At 47.8% G+C, this 22712-nt stretch overlaps 1 protein-coding gene across 2 annotated transcripts in view; it reads left to right on the top strand.

Moving 5' to 3' along the window:
* Nucleotides 1-22712, top strand: part of DAPK2 (death associated protein kinase 2) — a 113555-nt gene that overhangs the window by 57186 nt on the left and 33657 nt on the right. For both annotated transcript variants that reach the window (XM_004421672.3, XM_087429130.1), the window contains 2 exons: nucleotides 1451-1672; nucleotides 10101-10239. In XM_004421672.3, coding sequence (XP_004421729.1) covers nucleotides 1451-1672; nucleotides 10101-10239 — 361 coding nt within the window. The remainder of the gene's footprint in view (nucleotides 1-1450; nucleotides 1673-10100; nucleotides 10240-22712) is intronic.

The following is a 22712-nucleotide window of genomic DNA, read 5'->3' as shown; positions in this document are numbered from 1 at the left end:
TGCTATTTTCTGAGGTTAAGGCAAATATCCAGAGCATTTCATTGTGTGTAACTCTTAGCCCAGAGTCACTAAGAGAGTACATCCTAAGTGTGGAGACTGGTGGCGCCTTGTTAAGCCATTAAACTGAACCTTATCGCTTTCCAAGTTCTATCCCAAGCAGTGGGTATTGTGGGTGGCAAGAAAACATGGGGCAATGGTGGAAGGGGGTGGGAGCACTCCCAGGAGGGGCAGCCACTGGGCAGTCTCCTGGGAATTAGAGCTTTCTCAGCTCTTCTCAGGTGAAGCAGAAGGCTGCTGCCCTTCCCTGTGGGGTCAGCTGTCCTTCCCTGTGGGGTCTGCTGCCCTTCTCTGTGGGGTCAGCTGCCCTTCCCTGTGGGGTCTGCTGCCCTTGCAGCACTCAGGGAAGCTGGCTCAGGGCCACCTGCTACTCTGGCACTGACACTATTTCATGATTGCTGTGTAGGTCCCTGGAGTGAAGGATTGCCAGGCCAGCCTGGAAGGGCACTAAGCATAGTCTTGACTCCTGTAACTGTCTTAGCGGGTTTGTGTACTGTGGGCTGGGCCCCCAGCTCTGGGGCCTGGCTTTGCTGTTAACTCTCTGATGACTTCAGGCGACTCAGTTGACCTCTCCTGTGCCTCAGTTTCCTAACATTTTACAACTCTGTGGTCATATCAGCCCTCTCACCGTGACGAACTCCCACTGTGTCATTAACAGTGTAAGGCTGCCTCCCTCTCACCCCCACCCCTGCCAGGATCCTCACCGACCCCGCTGGCGCAGCCTCTGGCCTTGTCTTTACGTGAAGTGCATCCTCATCATATTTGTTCTGTCCCTCTATTGTCTAGCTGCTTGGCTCATTTCAGGTAATTGAGATTTCATTTGTTGGGACGAGGTGGGAGCAAAGCTGCAAACATGAGAATATGTAGGTGTTTTGTCCCCTCACAATTCCAAATAGATGAATTTGTACTTGCTTCCAGATAAGGGAGACCCAAAGGGATGATTGTTACTGTTAGTATTTTGACTGTGCTGATCTTTTTTGTTTTTCTTTTTTAATCTTTTCATTAAATAGTATAAAGCCTCTGGACATTGTGATTTTTTCTGGTGGATACTAGACTTGGGTTCTAGCGGACGCTTTGGAACGATGAGGCTATGTCATCCTGATCAAATCAGTCACCTCTCAGGGCCTCAGTGTTCACATCTGTACGCTGGGAGTGACAGCACTCACCTTCCTTCCCAGTAAAAGGCAAAGGATTCGTAAGAACAGAAGGGAAGCCCAGTACCTGCCCCATCTCAGTCGCTGGTTGACAGCCAGGTGGCGATGCTGGCTGGAGGCATGTTTTGTCCTGTCCTGGCAGAATGACTGTGAATTAGTGCGGCCTGGGGGCTGACAGCCAGGTCACTTCCCCACTGGCCACAGGGACACCCTAATTGTGTGGGTCTGTGTCCCCACAGCGGCCAGTTTGCCATCGTGAAGAAATGCCGAGAGAAGAGCACGGGGCTGGAGTACGCAGCCAAGTTCATCAAGAAGCGGCAGAGCCGGGCCAGCCGGCGGGGCGTGTGCCGGGAGGAGATTGAGCGGGAGGTGAGCATCCTGCGGCAGGTGCTGCACCCCAACGTCATCACACTGCACGACGTCTTCGAGAACCGCACGGATGTGGTGCTCATCCTTGAGCTGTGAGTGGGGTGAGGGACCCGTAGCGGGCAGCAGGGGCGGGCAGGGTAACCAGACCTAAGCTTGGTCCAGAGGAGATAAAGTCAGTGGAGGGTGGTTTCCCTCAGTTACCCGCATCCTCCTGGGCCAAAGGTGGGCTTGCTGAGCAGCAGGGACTGAGGGTGAGGGTCTAGGTCTGGCTTTCATTGGACCCTGGAGATCAAAGAGAAGAAATGGCTAACACTGGGGTCACTTCCTGGCTGGCCAGCATGTGGGAGGATGAGAAGGGGCAGAGGATGGGATGGGGTGCAGGGGAGGCTGTCAGAGAGGGGTCTGTTCAATGAGGGAGGGAAGAACAAACATCCTCTGGGCTCTGGGAAGCCCTTCTCCAGCCCTTTCCTGGGAACAATCCCCTGCGTTTGTGCTGTGTTTGATGCCTTTATTATTATGGTAATAACTATGATTTAGAGAGCTCTACTATAAGCCAACCATTTGCCAGGTGCTTCACGTTTGTCATCTTGTTGGGTCCTCACAGAAACTGTGTTGAGGGAAGTGTCCGACTAATGTGGAGAGGTTACTTTGTATTCACTGTGCGGAGTACTTCTATTACCTTATTTAATCCTCATAACAATCCTATCACACAGAGACTCTCATTATCCCCATTTTACAGACAAGAACACTGAGAGACTAGGTCACTTACAAGATCCTATAGCCAGGAAGTGGTGGGGCCACGACTTGAGTCCACACTGCTTGTGCAGACAGCTATGAGCATGAGGTGGGATGGCCTTATGCTGGCCTCCCTGGGGAAGACTTCACAGTCTGATGGAATTTGGATAGGACACCAAGACCCAGGGATTGGTTGGCCACCTGGTGTCCCTCCTGGAAGTGTCATCATGGAATGGGGAGGTGGGGCTCTGGCAGACAATAGAGTTTGAGTTGGGCTGTGGCACAAGTCACAGTGGCTGTGTCCAGTCAAGCACCTGTGTTGGGAATGTCCTGAGCCTCATAGGCATGTATGCCTCCTCCAGTTAGCAGAGGAGTGGTGGCATTTGTCTCAGCAATCTCTGACTTTGTGACCTTGGGCAAGTCACCTCACCCCTCTGAGCTTCAGATCTCACCTGTAAACCAGGCAGCCACCCTTAACCTGCCGGCAGGTTGGGTGGACCACCTGACATTTGAGACCATTCTAATTTGAGAACTATGCTCTGATGTTGCCACGATATAGATTTGTGTGGCCGATGGGTATTTGCATATTCTTGGATTTGATTCTTTTTTTTGTTGTTGTTATAATTTTTATTTGTTTACTTATTTTTTCCCTCAAAGCCCCAGTAGATAGTTGTACATCATAGCTGCACATCCTTCTAGTTGCTGTATGTGGGACTTGGCGTCAGCATGGCCGGAGAAGCGGTGCGTTGGTGTGCGCCTGGGATCCGAACCCGGGCCGCCAGCAGCGGCGCACATGCACTTAACCGCTAAGCCACGGGGCCGGCCCCTTGGATTTGATTCTTAAATTATCCATTTCAATGTTGAAATGCGTAGAATCGCCCGTGCTCTCCCCGTCTCTAACTCACAGTGTCCTCTATGTTTCTCCCAGGGACTCTCAGCCAGTTGGACCAGTTGGTGTATGCACCTGCCTGTCAGACAAGCCTGGTGGGTTCCCACAGATGTAGCCAGCCGTGTAGACAGCCTGAAGTGTGACATGTCCCAAGGCTAGGGGTCAGCAGTTGGCACACTGGTTCCCAGCAGAGTGACAAGCCCACCTTTGCTGGGAAGGCCAGGCCAGTTCTTTAAAAGTCTGTTATCAAAAAAAAAACTTCACAGCAACTGAAAAGAAATTATTTGTAATCCTACCACCCAAACAGAGCTATTTATGTTTTCCTGTGGTTCCTCTCAGTCTTTATCTATTTGTATACAACCATTATACTTGTACAGTTTCCTCCTCTACTTTTTCCCCTAAAGATTTTTTATTTATTCAGTTTTTTCCCCCCAAAGCCCCAGTAGATAGTTGTATGTCATAGGTTCACATCCTTCTAGTTGCTGTACGTGGGACTCGGCCTCACGTTGGACGGAGAAGTGGTGCCTCGGGGCGCTCCCGGGATCCGAACCCGGGCCGCCAGCATCAGAGCGCGCGCACTTAACCGCTAAGCCACGGAGCCGGCCCTACTTTTTCCCCTATTTAACATAATTCCATAAATAGCTTTCTTCCTTTTAACTGACTGTATCGTGTTGCGTTGAATTACCCGTCTCTCCCTGTTGTTGGACATTTGGTTTTTATTTTCCAGCTTTTAACCCTTAAAAATTTTACTGCCATAAAACAACTTTCTTCCCATAAGTTTCCCCTTTTCTTTTAAACTAGCTTTTTTAGATATATCCTCAGGAATGGGTGATTAGGCTGACATTTTTAGGGCTCTTGATAGCCTCACTTTAAGAGGACAGTGTTGGTTACCCAGCACCACCTGCAACATAGGATCGTTCCTATTTGCCTATAGCCTTGCCAGCCTGGGGTCGTTTGGGTTTTTTGTTTGTTTTTCTGAGGAAGATTCACCCTGAGCTAACATCTGTTGACAATCTTCCTCTTTTTGCTTGAGGGAGATTCGTGCTGAACTAACATCTGTGCCAATCTTCCTCTATTTTGTGTGTGGGTCACCACCACAGCGTGGCTGTGGCCAAGTGGTATAAGTCCGCTCCTGGGGAACTGAACCCAGGCCGCCAAAGCAGAGCATGCTGAACTGAACCACTAGGCCACGGGGCCGTCTCCCACTGGAGTCATTTGTTTTAAAACAGGGTTCATGATTTATTGACCTTTATAGTTATAAAATGGTACTTTGTTGTCATTTTAATTGGCATTTCTGTAATTGTTGGGGAAATTATCTGCTTCTCCCTGTTTGTAGAACCCCAGGAGTTCTGGGATGCTCTTGAGATGTCCCTGTTTCTCCCAGCAGGGCTCACAGTCAACCAACAGTTATGTGCCCTCTTCTTGTGAGCTGTCACCACTCATAACGTCAGTATTCGCACTGGTGCTCCTGTGTCTCCCTTGAGCTGCTATGTTTGTTGAGTTCTGTCTGTTCGTAGTTTCTCTGTCTCCTCTTTTATTTTCAAGCTGTCTCATTGTCTCAGGGTGCCTGACTGTGGAGTGCTAGGGATTGCTAAGACAGTGCCTAAACCACGCGTGACCAGCATCTGAGAGAGAGGACCTTGCGGGAGAGAAGGGCTTTTCATGGGCTTTTGTGTTTGGACTTGGTGACCCCTGTTGGGCTGATCAGGAGCTTTTGGCCTCTTGGTCCTCACTGTGTCGTAATAGGTTAGTGGGTTTGCCCAATATTTAAACCTGGGTATTACTGTCTACCTGCTCAGTTGAAATGTGCAGGTTTCATGGATGGATCTACCTCACTACCCCTCTCAACAGCAACTGTTGTCTGGTGCAGGGCTTCCTACTGCTTTCTGCTAAAGTGGCCAGTACTTGGAGGACACGCCAGCCCTGATTTAAGTCCCTTTCGGCTGTTACTACCCCGTCCAGGACCTCCTCTGGTTAAGACTGTTGAGGCAGGGTTGGGAAGGATTTAGTTGTCTGTATAAGTTGACTTCTGTATGGTGTAAAGGATATTTTCAAAATCTCAATAGATTAACTCATGTCACATGTGGAGCTTGCTCTGAAAAATGTACGTCTGCCCTGGGAGGGTTGGGCAGGCCTCCCATCCCAGGCCCTTGACCATTCTGGGGCCTCCTTGACTCCAAGCTAGTGGAAAGCGATACTCCGCCAGTTGCATACCGGAGACTGGCCTGGCAGAGCACTCCAGGGTGGTGGCAGTGCTTCCCAGCTCCCTGAAACGAGTCCAGCCTCCTGGCCCCCAGCAGCTCCGGCAGGATCCTTCCTGAATCGCTGCCTACGCAGGTCGTGGGAGCACGCATTCCCGAAAGACTTCTGAAAAGCATTTCTAGCAGGCAGGCCAACCCACAGGGAGGAAGGAGGCAAAGGTGAGATCAGCCAGAAGAGGTCTGATCCTGGGGACTCTGGGAGGAGAGCAGAGGAGGCCCGGCTATTAGGTTTTGCTTTTCATCTTTAAGCTAAAGAGGTTTGGGATGTGAGAGGAGCGAAGCTTGGGAGGAGAGGGGGACTGGCTCCAGGCAGAAGTCTTGGGGACTGAGAAGCCCTTGAGAGAAACTACATTATGGGGGAAATCTGGGCTCCTTGATAGCCTTGAGACGAGGTGCCCGAGAATTGATCTGACTGTCCCCAGCCCGGGTCTCCAGGGCTTGGACAGTTCCCTCAGCAGGCTCATGAGCCTCCCACCTTTCTGAGTCTCTAGGGGAGATTCTAAGGACCACCATGGCTGTTCCCCTCTTCATCCAAAGGAGACCATGTCTCACCTGGTCTCCTGCCCAGATCACACCTTCAAACAGAATGACTGATTACTGTCCCCCAAAGTCCTCACCCAGCCTGGGCCTGCCATCAGTGACTTCGGGTAACGGGACACATCCACAATATCACGATATTCTTTACATTTGTGTGGCATTCTATTTAAGGTAGGAATGGTAGGATGTGCCCGAGGTCATAGCCTCACATGACCCAGCAGGGGCTTGGAGTATAAAAAACAAGGGGGCTGGGTCCTGTGTGTTTCAGAGAGGGCACCGTGGATTTGAAAATTTTCAAAGGGCTCCAAACAGGTCTCTTGCAAAAGCCACGGCTTCGCTTCTATATGATATAGAATACTCTCCCTCTACTTTATATGTAGGACACCTGCCACACCATGGCTTGATAAGCAGTGCGTGGGTCCATGCCCAGGATCCAAATTCATGAACCCCGGGCCACTGAAGCGGAGCATGCAAACTTAACCACAACGCCACTGGGCCAACCCCCTCATGTGCCATCTTATCTCACTCTCTCTACACCCTTTCACTTTCCCCCTCCCTCTTTTCTCTTCTCTCTCTGTCTCTAAATATTTACTCAGCATCTATTATCTGCTGAACACATGACGTAAAGATGAGCACCTAGTTAGAGTTCCTGCCCTCAAGAAGCTCACATCCCAGCAGGAACACATACTTCTGACATTCCTCCATCTACTTCAGGGTGATATTTTTAACCCATTGGACAGAGGAGAAAAGACTGAGGTGGAGAGTGACTTGCTAGTAAGTGGCAGAACCAGCATTCCAGCCAGTCTTCACCTCACCTCCAAGGCCGGCCTGTGCACAGGGACTTAATGCCACATACGTGCCCCACGCTTGTCCCCATCTTTGTGCCTTCGCTTGCGCTGTTTCCCTGCCTGTCTCACCTGTCTTCCTTCCCCGCTTCCTCCATCCTGGCCCTGCTCGAGTCTCACCACATCCCCAGCACCTTCCCCACCACCTCAGCCCGTGCTAGCCACATGTAACAAGCAAATAGTAACACCACAGCAGAGGCCCCCACTGATGGAGTGCTGTCGTGTGCCAGTCACTGTGCTGAGTGCCCTGCTCGGTGCACTGGCTCATTTGCTCTTCAGAACAAGCCTAGCATGTAAACATTCTGTTACCCCCAATGTCTGAGAGACATGGCTGAGAGAGTTAGGGCAACTTGTACCCAGTCACACATTAGTATGAGGAGACAGTATGGACTGCGAGCTGGTCTTTACCACGCACTCCCTTGCTGGGAGAACTTGCATGGCTGCTTCCCCTCCTGTGGCCCTCGGTTTCCTCATCTGTTACAGAAGAACTTCCATCTGATGGTGGTCATTATGTGAGAGGGTGACTCATTCTCCAATGAGGAGCCTCCTCCTCGGGAAGTTTGCTATTAACTTCTTGTTGTGGAGGATTTCAAACACATACAAAAGTAGAGAGAATAATGTAAGGAACCCTCATGTGCCCATCACCCAACTTCAAGTTATCAACATTTTGCCCATCTTGTTTTATATAAAACTCCTATTCCCCCCTAACTCCAACTGTTTGCTTGTTTGCTGGAATATTTTAAAGCAAATCTCAGACATCATGTCATTTTACGTGTAAATACTTTAGTATGTATCTCAAACTGACGAGACGTTTTAAAACTGTGGCCATGATGTGCTTATTACTCCTAAGAAATTATCCAGCCAGGCCTCGGCTGTCCACTCTCCAGTCCACGGTGATATTCCCGATGGGCCCAAAGATAGCTCTTTACAGTTATTTCATTTGAATTGGCATCCAATTGAGGTCCACATACTGCACTTGGTTCTTTTGTCTCTTATGGCTCTTTTATTCTAAAGTAATTCTCCTTCCCGCTCTTTATTGATGCCATTGATTTTTGGAAAAACTAGGTCATTTGTCCTGTGATTGTCTCACAGTCTGGATTTGGTGTATTCCTTCCTCACGGTATTATTGAACTCATCCTCTATGTCCTGTAATTCCTGTAAACTAGTAGTTAGATACTACTAGTATCTAAGATACCCTTCCTATTGGCACTGTTCAATAGAAATATAATACGAACCACATACACACTTTTAGATTTTCTAGTAGCCACATTAAATAAGAAGTAAAAAGAAATAGGTGAATTAATTTTAATAATATTTTTTATTTAACCCAGTATATACAAAATATTATCATTTTAACATGTAATCAATATAAAATCACTAATGAGATATTTTACATTCTTTCTTTCACATTAAGTCTTCAAAACCCAGTGTGTATTTTGCACTTACAGCACATCTCAACTCATGTGCCATGCAATGGTTTAAAGTAAAATGCAATCCTACCAGAACAATAAAGTTGTATTTAGTGGAAAATATTTCACACCCCTTCAGTTTTTTAGTTAAAATAAAATGAAATTTAAAATTCGGTTCCTCAGTTGCACTCGCCCTATTTCAAATGCCCGGTAGCCACATCTGACTGTGGCTGCTGTATTAGACATCGTATATAGAGAATTCCGTTACTGCAGAAAGTTCTGTTGGATAGCGCTGAACAAGAGGCTCAAGCAGATTTAGTTTCAATTTTTTAGGTTGTGATACTTCATAGGTGTTGCTCTGTACTTCTTGTTCCACCTCGTGTCTAGTTGTTCTATTTTTCATGATGCTAAGATTGATTAGTGGGTCTGGGTATGCTTCTGGACATTTTTAAAGAGAGGAGAAAAGAAGATTTTGATGCTCTTTATTTAGGATGGACTAGGTGGCAAGGAGTGTTTCCCAAAACTGAGACAGAAGCTGTTCTGGCCATAGAAGAATCATCTGAGGGCACTCAGTGTGACAGAGTGGTTGAGAGTCATTCTGCCTGGGTTTGAATCCTGCCTCTACCACTTACTAGCTGTGCGACCTTGGGCAAGTCATTTAACCTCTCTGAGCCTTTGTTTCTTCAACTGTGAAAAAGGAAAATAATAGTACTTAGCTTATAAGGTATTGTGATGATTAAATGAAATAATGTGCATACAGTACACATTATACACAGAGAAGTGTCCAAGGTATGTTAATTACTATTATTATGTTGTTGTTATTGTAAAAATACAGGTTCCAGGGCCTTGCTGCTGGAGAATCTAATTTGGCAGAGTCTGTGGTGGGACCTGGGAATCTGTATTTTAAGCAAGTTCTCTGAGTGATCCTGAGTTCCTGGACTCCTGGCCCAAATCCCTTCCTAAGATCTTTTCCTGGGGTGGCTCTTGGCTCTGTCCCAGCCCCAGAGAAGCACATGCTGGCTGGATACCCCAGCCTCTGTCAGAGGACAAACGCCCAGTAGGATTGCTAGATTTAGCAAATAAAAATCTTCTGTTTTATCTGGCAACCCAAAATCCCTAATTCAGATAAAACTGTAAACCAATATTTGTAGGGGAGATTCTTTTTGCTCTGTGGGTCTCCATTCCTGTCACATCAACCATAGAGTACAAGAGTGCAGAGTGTGAGGACAAAAATAGTATTTTAGAGTTTTTAGAGATGAATATAATTAATGGGTCTTTATGTTTAAATTAGGGATCATGCCTACCTCTCTTGAGCCTTCAAAGAGGCCATCTTTTATAAAATCAAAGACAGGGGCTTTAGGAGCCGTGTGGCTCAGTCTGCTCATTTTGCAGGTGAGGGAGCTGAGGCCTGCCTGGGGAGGGGAAATGAGTTGTCCGAGGTCGGTGGCAGGGCTGGACTGGAACCTAGGTGTCCAGTTTCTGGCCCAGCAGATGTCCGTCTTTGTCGTCCCACAGCACTTGTTTCTGTCCTCTGCCACCTCAGTCATATGAGGAGGTGGGAGCAGGTAACACCAGGGCAACCAGGGGCCCGGGCCTGGAGTGTGAGGCGGCCCTTCTGGTGACACCCTAAGGATAATTCCTGCCCTTGTGGTCCAAAGGGAAGAACACAGCAAACAGAGGCAAAGACAATTCTTGGTGCTGGCTGGACAAAGCCCCAGAAGTGGGCGAGGGGACTCTGCCGCACAGGGTGCCTGGGGGGCAGTTTCAGGAGCCGCACCCATTGGCCTGGCCTCATGACACATAGGGCCCACTGGGCCTGAGCCCTCCCCACTGGTGTCTTGCAGAGTGTCCGGCGGGGAGCTCTTCGACTTCCTGGCACAGAAGGAGTCGCTGAGTGAGGAGGAGGCCACCAGCTTCATTAAGCAGATCCTGGATGGGGTGAACTACCTTCACGCCAAGAAAATTGCTCACTTCGATCTCAAGGTCAGTGAGGGGGGCAAGGGAAAAGAATCAGTTTAGGAAGAGTGGGCCCAGCCTTTCCCGATATCACTGCCAGGAGGAGTCAGTGCCCACTTGGCCCTCCTCCCTCGTCTTACAGTTGAAAACTCTGAGCTGCTGGGAAAGAAATGATGGCACGGAAAGTGTCCACTTCCTCAGTTTCATTTCACATATCAGGTTTTCTTCACATAGGGGCTGACTGCAAGAAGCTTCTTAATCAGACCACAAGTATCTTATCTTTCAGGGAGCAGGTGGGGTGTAATTTTTGAATAAGTAGACCAATGACAGGAAACTTGAAACCAAGCACATTTCACAAGACTGAACTTTTCAGTAACCAAGGGCAAACTGCTGAGCAGGCAGAAACAGAAGTGTTCAGAGGAGGACCGCTGAGGTTGGCTGGCTCTCCGGACCCAGCGCAGCACAGCGTCCAGCAACCCTTGACCAGGGACCGCTGGCTGCCCTCTCCCAACCCGCCCCATACCGTGGCCATAAAACTGCCTCCAGGGGCCGCTGATCGTTTGTGGTAACGGATATTCGGGGTCAAGAAAGTTCACTGTGACCACATAGGACTTGATATAGCAAGAGCGTGGTCAAAGTAAGATCGGTTCCCGTAGTGACTGAGCTCCATTGCAAAGACTGATGAGCCGTTACAGACACCTAAAGCATCAAGATGCTCTAACCCGTGATCAGAGCGCCCTGTTTACCAGGGAGGAGACCTGCTCATTTTTCTCTCCAGAAATTCCTGTGGTGTTTCAAGCACTGTGCTATGTGCCTGGGTGTTCTACAGATACAAAATCAACTGAGGCCCTGTCTGGGCTTAGTTCCTCTTTTCCAGAGAACTTAGTGCAAGAGACAGAAAAGAAAGATAACAACTCTAAGTGCTGTGATAGAGGGAGGTACAAGAGGGCTGGGAAGCCTAAAGGAGAGGGCATCTAAGTCAGGCTGGGGAATCCGAGAGGGCCTCCTGGAAAAGGTGATGTTTGAGTTCAGTTTTGAAGGACTGGCAAGGGTATCAGAGGGGAAGGGTCTTCTAAGGAAGAGAGGCTAGCTGTGTACATAGTCCTGAAATAGCACAATGTATTCAGGGAAGTACAGACAAAGGACAAATGTGCTGAATGGCTGGAGAAGAAGCCAGGAGGAGAGCAGGAGGCAGACACAAGGGCATGGGAGCTAAACCAAGGAGGTCAAACTTTACCCTGAGGGATACAGGGGGCCAGGTGAGCAGGGAGGTGAGATGAGCAGACGTGTGTTTCAGAAGGATCCCTCTGGCTGGGAGGATGGATAGAAGGGGGACAGCCTGGAGGCTGGGGGCCCAGCTAGGAGACTGGTGCAATAATCTGAGCGAGATGTGGCAAGTGCCAAACTAATTTGAGGAGGGGACGGATTCAAGACCTGTGATGGAGGTTGATCTGGGGATTGATTAGGTGCCCGATAAGATGTGGGAGATGACTGGGAAAGCAGAGTCCAAGATGAGACCCAAATTCTGGCTTGGGGGACTGGCCCAGAGAAGGCATGGCACGCCTATGGTCTCACAGCAGCTGTGGCAGGGCGTGGGCTCAGTTCCCACGCGTGGATCCCATCCCAGCTCTTACTGTGCCCTGTGGAGTGACCTACGGTGAGTTCCCTCAGCGTGGTCCCCCTTCCTTATGCCGACTGCCACAGTATTTTGGATTCCTTCAACAGAAGACATCTTGCAGAGTTTCACTCAGGTGTCATGTGGTAAAAGTTGGGGTCTTCAAGGAGGGTGTGGCCTGGGCAGGCCTTTGAACCTCAGCACAGTAATACACCAAGCAGGAAATGGTCTCCTGGATTGCACCTGTGTCTCCATCCTGGCAATCAATCAAAACAACAATTAACTTGTTGTTTTCTGTGTCTTTGTTGGCTCCAGAAGACCTGCCTCAAAATGGGCTCCTTTGTCTTTTCTCTAACAGGTCTGGTAGAGGGAGGAGGAGTCGTGGAGTCTCTCAGGTCCTGAGGCCTACGGCAGGTTCCTGGTGTTTAGTTTGCTTCCATGGCAGCTCGCGGTGGTGGGGGAGCGCTGGCTTGGAGTTAGTCAGGTCAGGGTTTGATCACTCTACCGTGTACCAGGATACGACTGAATCTCAGTTTTTCAGCTTCCATGCGAATAATAATACCTGCCTGGCAGAGTTGTTGTAGGGGTGAGAGAGAAGCAGCATTAAGTGCTGAATACCGAATAAGTGCTCCGTGATAGTAGCTGGTATTGCTATTTCCTTTCCCACTACAGAGGAAAAGAAAACACAACTCTTGTTACAGTGTTTTGGGCTGCAATAGACTAGGAAAAGAACCTGACTAGTGCCATTCTAAATTGCCCAGCAGAGAGCTGAGGTTGGTTGCTAGGTGGGGCTGCTGATGGGGGATCTTGTCTGGCTCCTGGGCTCAGTCTGGACATTTTCCACAACCTGGAGACAGTCTGGGTTTCTCCAGGATGCATGTAGGGTGAGGATGCTGTTAACCCCCACCTCGGCCTCGTATCCTTAGAGTTGTGTGGACTCTGAGCCTCTGACTCCTTGGCCCAGGCACTGAAGCTGGGCAACTTCAGAAAGCAATGAGCAGCTGGAATTCAGTGGGATTACCTCATGATTGTGGAGACACTTCCTGGAGCCAGAATGTGGGTACGTGTGCCCCCTGGCTGGAACTTTCCGCCAGCTCGAGGGGACATACAGAAGGTCCAGCTGATAGCTTCGAGGGGGCTTCTTGGTTCCATGTTGCTTCCCACCATATACAATTCATTTTATGTAAAAACATTTTTCGTCCTGATTTTCATTCTCCATGAGCCGCCTCTGCTTTCCTCAACTCTTGTATCTGTTACTGCTCACCAAGAGAGTCAGGCTAGGCTTGCCGCCCCATGAGCACAGCCACCATGTTGTCTCCATGCCTCTACCCATGACCTGTTCTCCACACTCACCTTCCAGCTTGAAGGAGCAGGTGATGGAGGAGCTCTCTGGCCTGCCTTTGGACATGAACAGCCTCTCCTCCTGTGTTCAGCCATTGTGCTAGGGACGATGAGGCTCTGTCCCTGCTTACAACATGCCCCAAGCCTTGTGGCAGAGAGCAGATGAATTGACAAATTAATGTATGATAAGCAGTCTTGGTAAAATAGATCGTGGCATGCTGTTGCCTAGAAATCTGTGATAGATCCTGTCACCCGTAGGATAAATGAGCGCGTTCTCAGCGTGGCATTCAGGTCTCTCTTATGCTGCCTTAGCCCTGATCCTGGCCTTATCCACCCTTCCCCACTCCAAAACACTAGCTCTAGGCAACAAGACGACAGAGACATATTCTGGCCTCTCTCCTCCTCTGCTCATGCTGTTCCCATCCAGGAAACTGCTGCTTTTCTTCTTTCTCTACCTGTGGACTTGCTGCTCATCCTTCCAGGCCCAGCAGAAATGCCGTTTCTCCTGGGAAGCCTTTCTCATCCCTGTCACCTCCCAAAGCATAACTGAGAGCTAACCTGCCTCTCTGCTTCTAGTGCCCTTTGTACAGACTTCTGCTGAGAGCATTTATCACTGTGAATCACCTTCTGCTGCTTGTATCTGGTACAATGCCTGACACATGAGTTACTTAGTGTTGAGTGAGTGAGTGAATGAATGAATGAATGCCTTAGTAAGACAAATGCACGCAGGGATGGCAAAGGCCCTTTCATGTCATCTGGAAAAGGCAAAAGAGATTGCAGGCAGATTTTAATTCAGTGATGTGAACATTTCTTGAGGGACTATTGTATGCCAGGGGATAGACTGACAAACGTCAGTGTGATATGGTACCTGCCTTCCAAGGGCCCACTGTCTACTGGGAGATGGCCACAGTGAGACTCCGTGTATTTTACATAGATGGAAGCGACACCCAGAGGATAAATGAACCTGTTCTCAGTGTGGCATTCAGGTCTTTCTTATACTGCCTTAGCCCTGATTCTGGCCTCATTCACCTCTCCCCACTCCAAAACACTAGCTGTAGGCAACAAGGCGACAGAGACATGTTCTGGCCTCTCTCCTCCTCTGCTCGTGCTGTTCCCATCCAGGAAGCTGCTGCTCTTTTTTTTCTCTGCCCATGGACTTCCTGCTCATCCTTCGAGGCCCAGCAGAAACTCCATTTCTGCTGGGGAGCCTTTCCCATCCCTGTCACCCCCAAGGGGTAAGCTCTCTGCCTCAGCAGAGTGAATACCATCCCGGTGTGTGTTGTAAATTCACCACAGAAAGGCCCGCTGATGTGGGTAGGTAGGGGTGGTGTGGGTGGATGGTGTTTCTCTGTATTTACGTAGATGGAAGCCACGCTGGGGCTGACCGCCCCTCAGTACCGGGTAACACACAACGTGCCTGTAGAAGTGCCTTCTGCAGGGTGGATTACCAGGAAATAGGGCTCTGTACCACCCAGAAACCTCACCCTGAGATGTGATCTCAACACAAATAAAGGCCTTGTAGAGGGCGTTTTTGTGTGGTTTTGTGTTTATTTTGGTTTTGAGAGTTTCCCCTATGAGTATGAGTGGATTTCCCCACCCCTAAATCCAACTTGAGAATTCAGAAATGGAAGGTAGTCCTCAGGTCTGATTGGCATTTTAACCAAAAAGAACAAGCTGTGAGAATGGAATGAAATCGTATGAAAGCCAGGAACCCAGAACTCTGAAGGGGCCTTTTGATTTCTATAAACAGTGTTAAGGAGAGTGAATCTTTGGGGCAAGATACTCCAAAAATCCAAATTCCTTTATGCCCTGATCATCCTTTGAGCTGTTCTTATGTTCATCATATGATGGGGTCTGCTTGTCAAGCTTTCATAAAAGTGATACTAATAATACTTTAAATGTATATGGTACTTTCTAGAATACAGCATGCTTACACATCTATTCTGTCATTTGATCCTCACAGCCACCCACTGACGTACAAAGTATTGTCACTTTTTTACACACAAGGCAGTTGAGATTCAGAGAGGTTAAGTAATTTGTCCTAGATCGCACAGGTATTAAATGACAAGGCTGGGACTTGAACTTAGCCAGTGAGGAAACACTAAGCAAAGCTGCATGTCACCAGCTTTTATTTCACCAGATTCTAACAGTGCAGCTTTCTCACTTCCTTAGGTCATGCCTTTTACACACAGTTAATCCAAAGGTCTGTACTGTGCCATAAATTTATTCTTAACACAGTTAATTTCTCATCTGGTTACATTGTTTTTTCTTTCTAAAAGTTATTCCTCATACTTAAAATATTAATTTGTATTTTATTAATTGCTATAAAATGTGCGTGCATTTTAAAGTAGAACTTACAAGGAGACAACTTCCGCACTAAAACCTGGGGTCATGGAGTGGAGGTGAGACTTGGCAGAGATTCAACTGTCAAGATAGGGTGAGATTAGGGTGAGATTGTAAGGGTTTAGGGCAGACTGAGGAGTTTGTATAGGCAGTCACAGCCGTGGAAGGCTTTTTCCTTAAAATTTTTTATTATGAAAAGATTTCAAAACATTTGAAGAAATTGGAAGAAGAATACAATAGACACCACCATTACACCCTCCTCCTAGACTCAACATTTGGCCACATTAGTTTTACCTAGTTCTCTCTTAAAAAAAATAAAAAAAAATTATATTTATATAAAAAGAGTTATACATACATATACATATATAATGCTTTTTATATTTTATAAATATTTAAATTTATAAAAATATATTTTATTTATATTATATATACACTCACAGACACAGACACGTGTATGTGTATATATACATATATATGATTTTTTAAATTTTTGGTATAATTTGAAAGAAAATTGTAGCCATCCTGACACTTTAAGCACTTCAGTATGCATCTCCCAAGATTAAGGTCGGTCTCCTACCAACCCACAGTACCATTATCACACTTAAGAAAATTAACAGTAATTTATGGAAGACTTTTAATTGGTAGAGAAATATGATTCTGTTTCTGTTTTAGAAAGAAAATTCTCCTGGCAGAGGAGAGAGGATGGTTAGGAGAGAGTAGGCCAGTTGGAGGTTATGATAAGAATATGGGAAAGAGATGAACCAAAGGTACCCCATAAACATTTTTTAAGTGAAATTGTTGGTCATTTTGCTATTATAAAAAGGAATAACTCAAAGAAAATACAGAAACATACAAAGAAGTTGCCCACAGACTCTCCACTCCAATCACAACCGTGATTAACATTTGGTGTATTCTCTCCGGCTTTTTATGAACAGGTGTGTGTGTGTGTGTGTGTGTGTGTGTGTGTGTGTGAGTGTGAGTGTGTGTGTGTGTTTTAAGATGCTTATAACTTTACTACTTTTACAATTTTCTCTCCTGTCTCTTTTACTTTACATTCTAACCCAAGCAGCCCACATGTGCTCTGAAATATTTTGCTTTGCTGTAGAAGCTTTTACACAAATCTTTCCTGATTTCCTTACCCTCTTGGTGTGTTCTGAGGGGTGGACCCTGTTTCCTGCTCCTCACATCCAAAGCTTAGCTTATGCCCCAGCCTCCGAGTGTATCCTATGGGCCCTTCATCTCAGCTCCATGCATCAGACTGTGAGCCTGGAGCCCTAGAAATGCATGCTGGCTGCTTTATTGGCTACTGCAAAGCCACCCTAGGGTAACCCGAGGACACTGAACTAAATGTGGCAAAAATTAAACTATGGAGAGCCGTTATTATTATTATTATTATTATTATTTTTTTTTTTGGTGAGGAAGAGTGGCCCTGAGCTAACATCCGTGCCTATCTTCCTCTATTTTGTATATTGGATGCCACCACAGCATGGCTTGATGAGTGGTGTAAGTCCATGCCTGGGATCCGAACCTGCGAACCCGGGCCACCGAAGCGGAGTGCACCAAACTTAACCACTACGCCACCGGGCCGGCCCCAGAGCCATTATTAAAAGAGTTGTAATATAGATGCTTTGAAGTGGGGAGCATTAAACCAACAAGCTGATTCTTACAAGACACAGCAAGAGGCCACACGGCGAAGTGGAAGGACGAGAGGATTGGGGGTTGAGCCTGCATTTGAGTCTCATCTCTGCTCTGTGATGTTGGGGAGGTATGATCTCTGACCTTTCCTGGCCTTGAAAGTGGGGATAATATTACCTTTCCTTCCTGTCCCACAGGAGTGAGTGAGGGACCAGGGAGATGTCAGTGTTTATGAAAGGGCCCTACAAACTCTAAAACTCCATACAAGTGCTGGTTGTGAATTTTAACTAGCCTTCCCATTAGGCCACATTTCTCCCTATTCCTCGCTTTCCTCCAAAGGGATTCAGAGAGGGAAGTGGGCATGGAACCACCCAAAGGGAGAATAAAGTGGTGCTTTCCAGCAGGCAGGCTGGGCAGATTCCCAGGGTGGCAGGACACTGGATGAGGTCGATAGGGGTTGGAGTGGATATCATGATCCCCATTTTACAGATGAGGAAACTAAGACAAAAATTGCAGTGCCCTCCTCCTGTTTTGTCCTTATGACCTTTGCCATTACTGTTAGGTGTTCAGAGACCTCTTGCTGCTCCCAGCTGCCCACAGCCCTCTACTCTGGACCCCTGCCCGGGTCTGACCTCCACTGAAGTATCATGTACCTTTCAAGTTCCATTCAAAGCTACACTATCAACCCTCCTACTGCAGCTGATCTCAGTAGAAGTGAAAGAATCTGGTTCTGGGAGCAGTGAAGGGTGGGAGAAAGAGTGGGTATCTTGGCACTAAGAAGACCTGGGCTCAAATCTAGCTCTACCACTTATTAGCTGTGTGGTCTTGAGTAAGTTACTTAACTTCTCTGTTCCTCAGTTCCTCATCTGGAAAACACAGACAATAACCTACTTTAGGGTTCTATGCAGTGATATTCTGATAACAGCCAGATCTCTGGAAAACAAATGTATATATACACATACACACACACACACAAATTTATTATAAATTTTACTGATATAAAGGCTTGTAACATACAATTTACAAATAATAAAATATATAATACTTTTTTATTATAAATTCCATAGAGCCTATTGATTCTCATAGAACACTTTCCTTGATTTTTCCAAACTCTTGTATCAGTAGCCAACCTATGGATGCAGCTGACAAATGAGTGTAGTTCCAACAAGAATTTGGTTGACAATTTTGTTTACATTAACAAGTAAGGTGAAAATGAAACCATGAAGACGTGTGTTGGAACTTTACTTGTTTGTCAATGACATGAGTGACTTCTTTGCTTAATTGGATAATAGTTTCTGAATATTGAAAGAATATTTCCTCAATTTTCTGTGCTATTCACAAAATAATGGCTACAAATAACAGCACCATTTCAAGTTTAATCTGTGTTATTAAGTGATCTTGTCCAGCACTTCTTAAGTCTAGAATCAAGAAAACAGTTAATCAAGTCCTGATTTGTAGTGTCTGCCAATTTCCATGGTGTAAATACACCCACTGTGGCCAATTTAAGGATACCAACATGACGTCAGTGACTAGGGTTGGGAAGAGGGGTGCTGTCGCACACCATTATGTAGTATTTCCCTGATACCAAGATAAAAGGCAGAAGTAACCTCAAGAGCATAGAAAATACTAAAATATAATTTAAAAATCAGGAAGCAATGGGGCCAGCCCTGGGGGCTAGTGGTTAAGTTTGGCATGCTCTGCTTTGGTGGCCTGGGTTCAGTTCCCGGGTGCAGACCTACACCACTCGTCAGTGGCCATGCTGTGGTGGCAATCCAGATACAACATAGAGGAAGATTGGCACAGATGTTAGTTCAGGACTTATCTTCCTCAAGCAAAAAGAGGAAGATTGGCAACAGGTGTTAGCTCGGGGTGAATCTTCCTCAGCAAAAAAAAAAATTAGGAAGCAATAAGTTTTAAGTATTGTTTTCAATATAATTTATTTAAATATAAGTTTATGTAATTTAATAAATAATATTCTTAGGTAGTTCTGTTTAACAACTGGCTGACAAAAGTCCTGCAAATTTAACCATGGGCTCTTATGAGCCAATAGGCACCAACTCTAGCACCCCCTGGTTCTCTGAGACCCTGTAGGTGAGAGCATTTTGTAAACAGGATCCTCCTCTATGCTGGCTGACTGTTGTGGTGTCAGCAGTGGTGTGATAATAATGGCAGCCAACATTTATGAGCACCTAGTGAACATCCAGGCTCTGCTCTGAGTGCTGTGCCTGTGTTTACACATTTTATTCCAAGAACAACCCTGTGAAGGAGGTTCCCTGGTCTTGCCCATTTTATAGAAAGGGGAGGTTGCTCGAGGGCTCCTAGTGCTTCGTTGTGCCTCCTCAGAACCCCTTACCATGTTAATATTCCCTTTTGCAGATGAAAAGCCAAGGCTCAGAGAGATGAGTGACTTGCCAAGGTCACACAGCTAGCACAGGGCAGAAGTAGAATTCAAATCCAGGTGTGTCCCATGACAGGGCCCTTTTGAGCGCAGATTTCCCAAACACTAGGCACTATCTGATTTTGACTTCTTTGGAGAGCTTGCTTTACAAAACCAATTCTGGAACCTCACTCCTGGTGGGCTGATTTAGTCGGTTTGGTATTTTTAACACAGTCCTCAGGTGATTCCAATGGGCAACTAGCTCAGATGAGGGCCACCAAAGCACAGCTTGGGGCTCAGAATGCCCAGGTCCAGACCCAGGTTCCTCGCTGGTTAGATGGGGGCACCGGCCATCCACAGCTTGGTGTCTGTGAGGATCTAATGAGGTGATGTGTGGGAAAGCCCACAGCAAATGCTAGTTGTTATTTGTCACAAACCGTAAAGCCAGAATTGCCGATTAGCCCAAGGCTGAAAGCCAGTGGTCCTGGAATGGCCTTGAAAGGAGTTTTTATTTCCCTCCCTCTACCCCATAAGAGCAGAGAGAGAGAGTAGATAGTGGTTTTCTCTCTCGCTTTATCAGGCAGGGCAGCGGAAGATCAGAGCCATGCAACAGCCTCCCCAGAGGAGGCCGGGAGTGAGTGGCCAGAGGCTGTGGTTTAACAAATCCAGTGCAACTAAGCTGGGGCCCTTGCCTAAGCCACAGCTGTGAGTTTTCTGGGTAAAACATGGAGCTGGGGCAGAAAGCTGTTGAGGCACCAGAGCTGAGATGGAAATGCCCACTTTGCGAGCTGGCAGGGGTCATCCCAGTGGGCATCCTCACATCAACTAGAGGAAGGGAGGCAATGTGGGAGAGGGGAGAGCACACAAGATTTGGAGTCAGCCTGAGTTTGAATCTCAGCTCCACTACTTATTAGCTGAGGCACTTTGGGCAAGCATTTAACCTCTCTGAGCCTCAGTTTCTTCATCTGTAAAATGGGGTGATGACAGCACCTGCCTCAGAGAGTGAGAGTCCAATAAGAGGAGCGTAAACGCTTTGTAAACCAAGTGCTATCGGTTTTGCTATAAGTGAAACCCCAGGCTGGATGCTTTGAGGAACACAGGAAGAGCATGAGAAGCAGGCCCTGCCCTCAGCAGGTGTGCAATTTAGTTGGGGAGGCAAGGCTAACACACAGAGCTCTTGGCAGCGGCTGGTGCTGCAGGTCGAGACCACTGCACGGGTGTGGAGCCGGGAGAGGGAAGGAGTGCTGGGCTGGGTATTCAGATGAAGTTTCCCAGGGGAGATAGATGGGCCGGGAAGGATGGGTCAGAGTTCAACAGGCAGATGATAAAGACTTCGTTCTAGGAAGGTGAGATTTGATCAAGGAAATAATCACAGAGATGATGATAACGGCTCCAGGCCACGTTATCTGCCTTGTTTGACCCTCTTAGTAACCCTTCTTGAAGTCAGTTTTATTATCATCCTTAATTTATAGATGAGAAACCTGAGGCTGACAGAGGCTAAGTAACTTGCCCAGCGTCAGACTGCTGGTAAATGGCAAAGCTGGGATTCGAACTCAGGTTCTCAGGCTCTTAGCTGTTATCCTGAGCACACAATTCCTGAGCACTTGCTATAATGCCAGCAGCTCTTGGGTGCTAGGGATGGAAACGGGAGGCAAGGCCTCTGTCCTCCCTCAGTGGGCTTCCTCTCTCGTGGGCTTCATTATAGTGGGAAGAGGACACATAAGGAAGTAATTATAGTGCAGTTGGTTCTCTGCCAGAGGAGTGTCAAGGTACCGTGCAGGCCCTTGGGTGGAAACAACTAGCTGCGTGCGTTGGAGAGGAAGGGGTCACAGAAGACGTTCCAGTGTGGAGCTGGTGGTGAGGGGGGAGAAGAAACTTGTCAGGAAGGCATTCCAGCAGAGTGAACTGCAGGTTGGGGTGGGGATGAGGAGGAGGTCAGCCGGGATGTAGCAAAGGGTAAGCTGGCCAGAAGTGGGAGGGCCTTGAATGCCAGATGGAGGTGGACATGGGGCATGGGCCACACTGGAGGCTGGCGGGGAGGTGCTGCCTGTGGTCTCCTCTACAGGGTGCCGGGGGAGAGTTTGCTGCAGCACTGTGGAAACCTGCCCACAGAGGCCTGGCAGCGAGGGGCCTTCCTTTCTCAGGTTGCCAAGCACTGCCTGAATAATCTGGGGCTGTGCTTGACATTTCCAGTGAAGGTTGGTAAGCAGCTTCCTTGTCCCCATAGCACGGACCTGGCTGGGCCCTTGCTCTGCTGAGCTGGGCAGCCTCACCCGGTGACAAGCAGGCCACGTGGGCACATGGAGAGGGCACTGGGCAGGGCGTTGGCAGATTTGGGATCTGCTCCTTGCTCAGTGACCTTGGCAGTTTCTTGACCTCTCTGGGCTGCTCTGCAACATGAAGGGACTAAATGATCCCTGAGGTCCCTTGTAGCCCCAACATTGTGAGTCTGGGGGTGAAATGGGGTTGGGGGAGGGAAGCAGAGGATGCGTAGGGGAGGAGGTGGGTCTGTGAAGGACACACTCTTCAGCTGTGCGCAAGTGATTCAGCGGGGAGTCAGTAAAGTTCCCAGGGATGACTGTTGTCAATGCTGCATCCCAGAAAGGAGAGAACAAACATAGCCACCGTGCTCTGAAATCTCACTGGGCACTGATCCTTACATGGACCATTTCTCTGAATCCTCAGAACAACTCTATGCCATGGTAGGTGGTGTTCTATTTTACAGACGGCAAACCAGGGCTCCAAGAGGTCCAATGATTTTGCCCAGGTTTCACTGTGAATGGTAGAGGCAAGATTTGAACCTAGACCTGCCTGACTCTAAGCTCTGGTCTTTTGCACCTTACCTCATAGCCCCCCGAGGCTGCCTTCATCCTCCAGGGCCTTCTAGACATGCTGTACTGGGCCCGTGGAGATCACTTGACATGGATCCTGCCTGGAGAACCAACTTCCTGTTGGCACCATAGCAGGCACCTCTGACCAGGTCCACTGGGATGTGAAAGGGCACGTTGGCCTCTCCCACAGCTGCCTGCGTGGTGGGCTGAGCTGGGTGGGTCTGTTTTGACAGGTGGGGGTAGTTCCGTCTCCTGGTGGGCTGGGCAGTGGCAGTCCTATGGGAATGTGATCCCTCCCTCCAGCAGTGCTTTGAAGCTGATGTTGGGCATGTAGTTGAAGTAAATAAAGCTAGAGGAA

The sequence above is a fragment of the Ceratotherium simum genome, chromosome 3 (assembly GCF_057802395.1).
Source record: "Ceratotherium simum simum isolate JZ-2026a chromosome 3, ASM5780239v1, whole genome shotgun sequence".
Lineage (NCBI taxonomy): Eukaryota > Metazoa > Chordata > Mammalia > Perissodactyla > Rhinocerotidae > Ceratotherium > Ceratotherium simum.
Note: the sequence above shows the minus strand (reverse complement) of the source record. Positions and strands in the feature narration are given on the sequence as shown.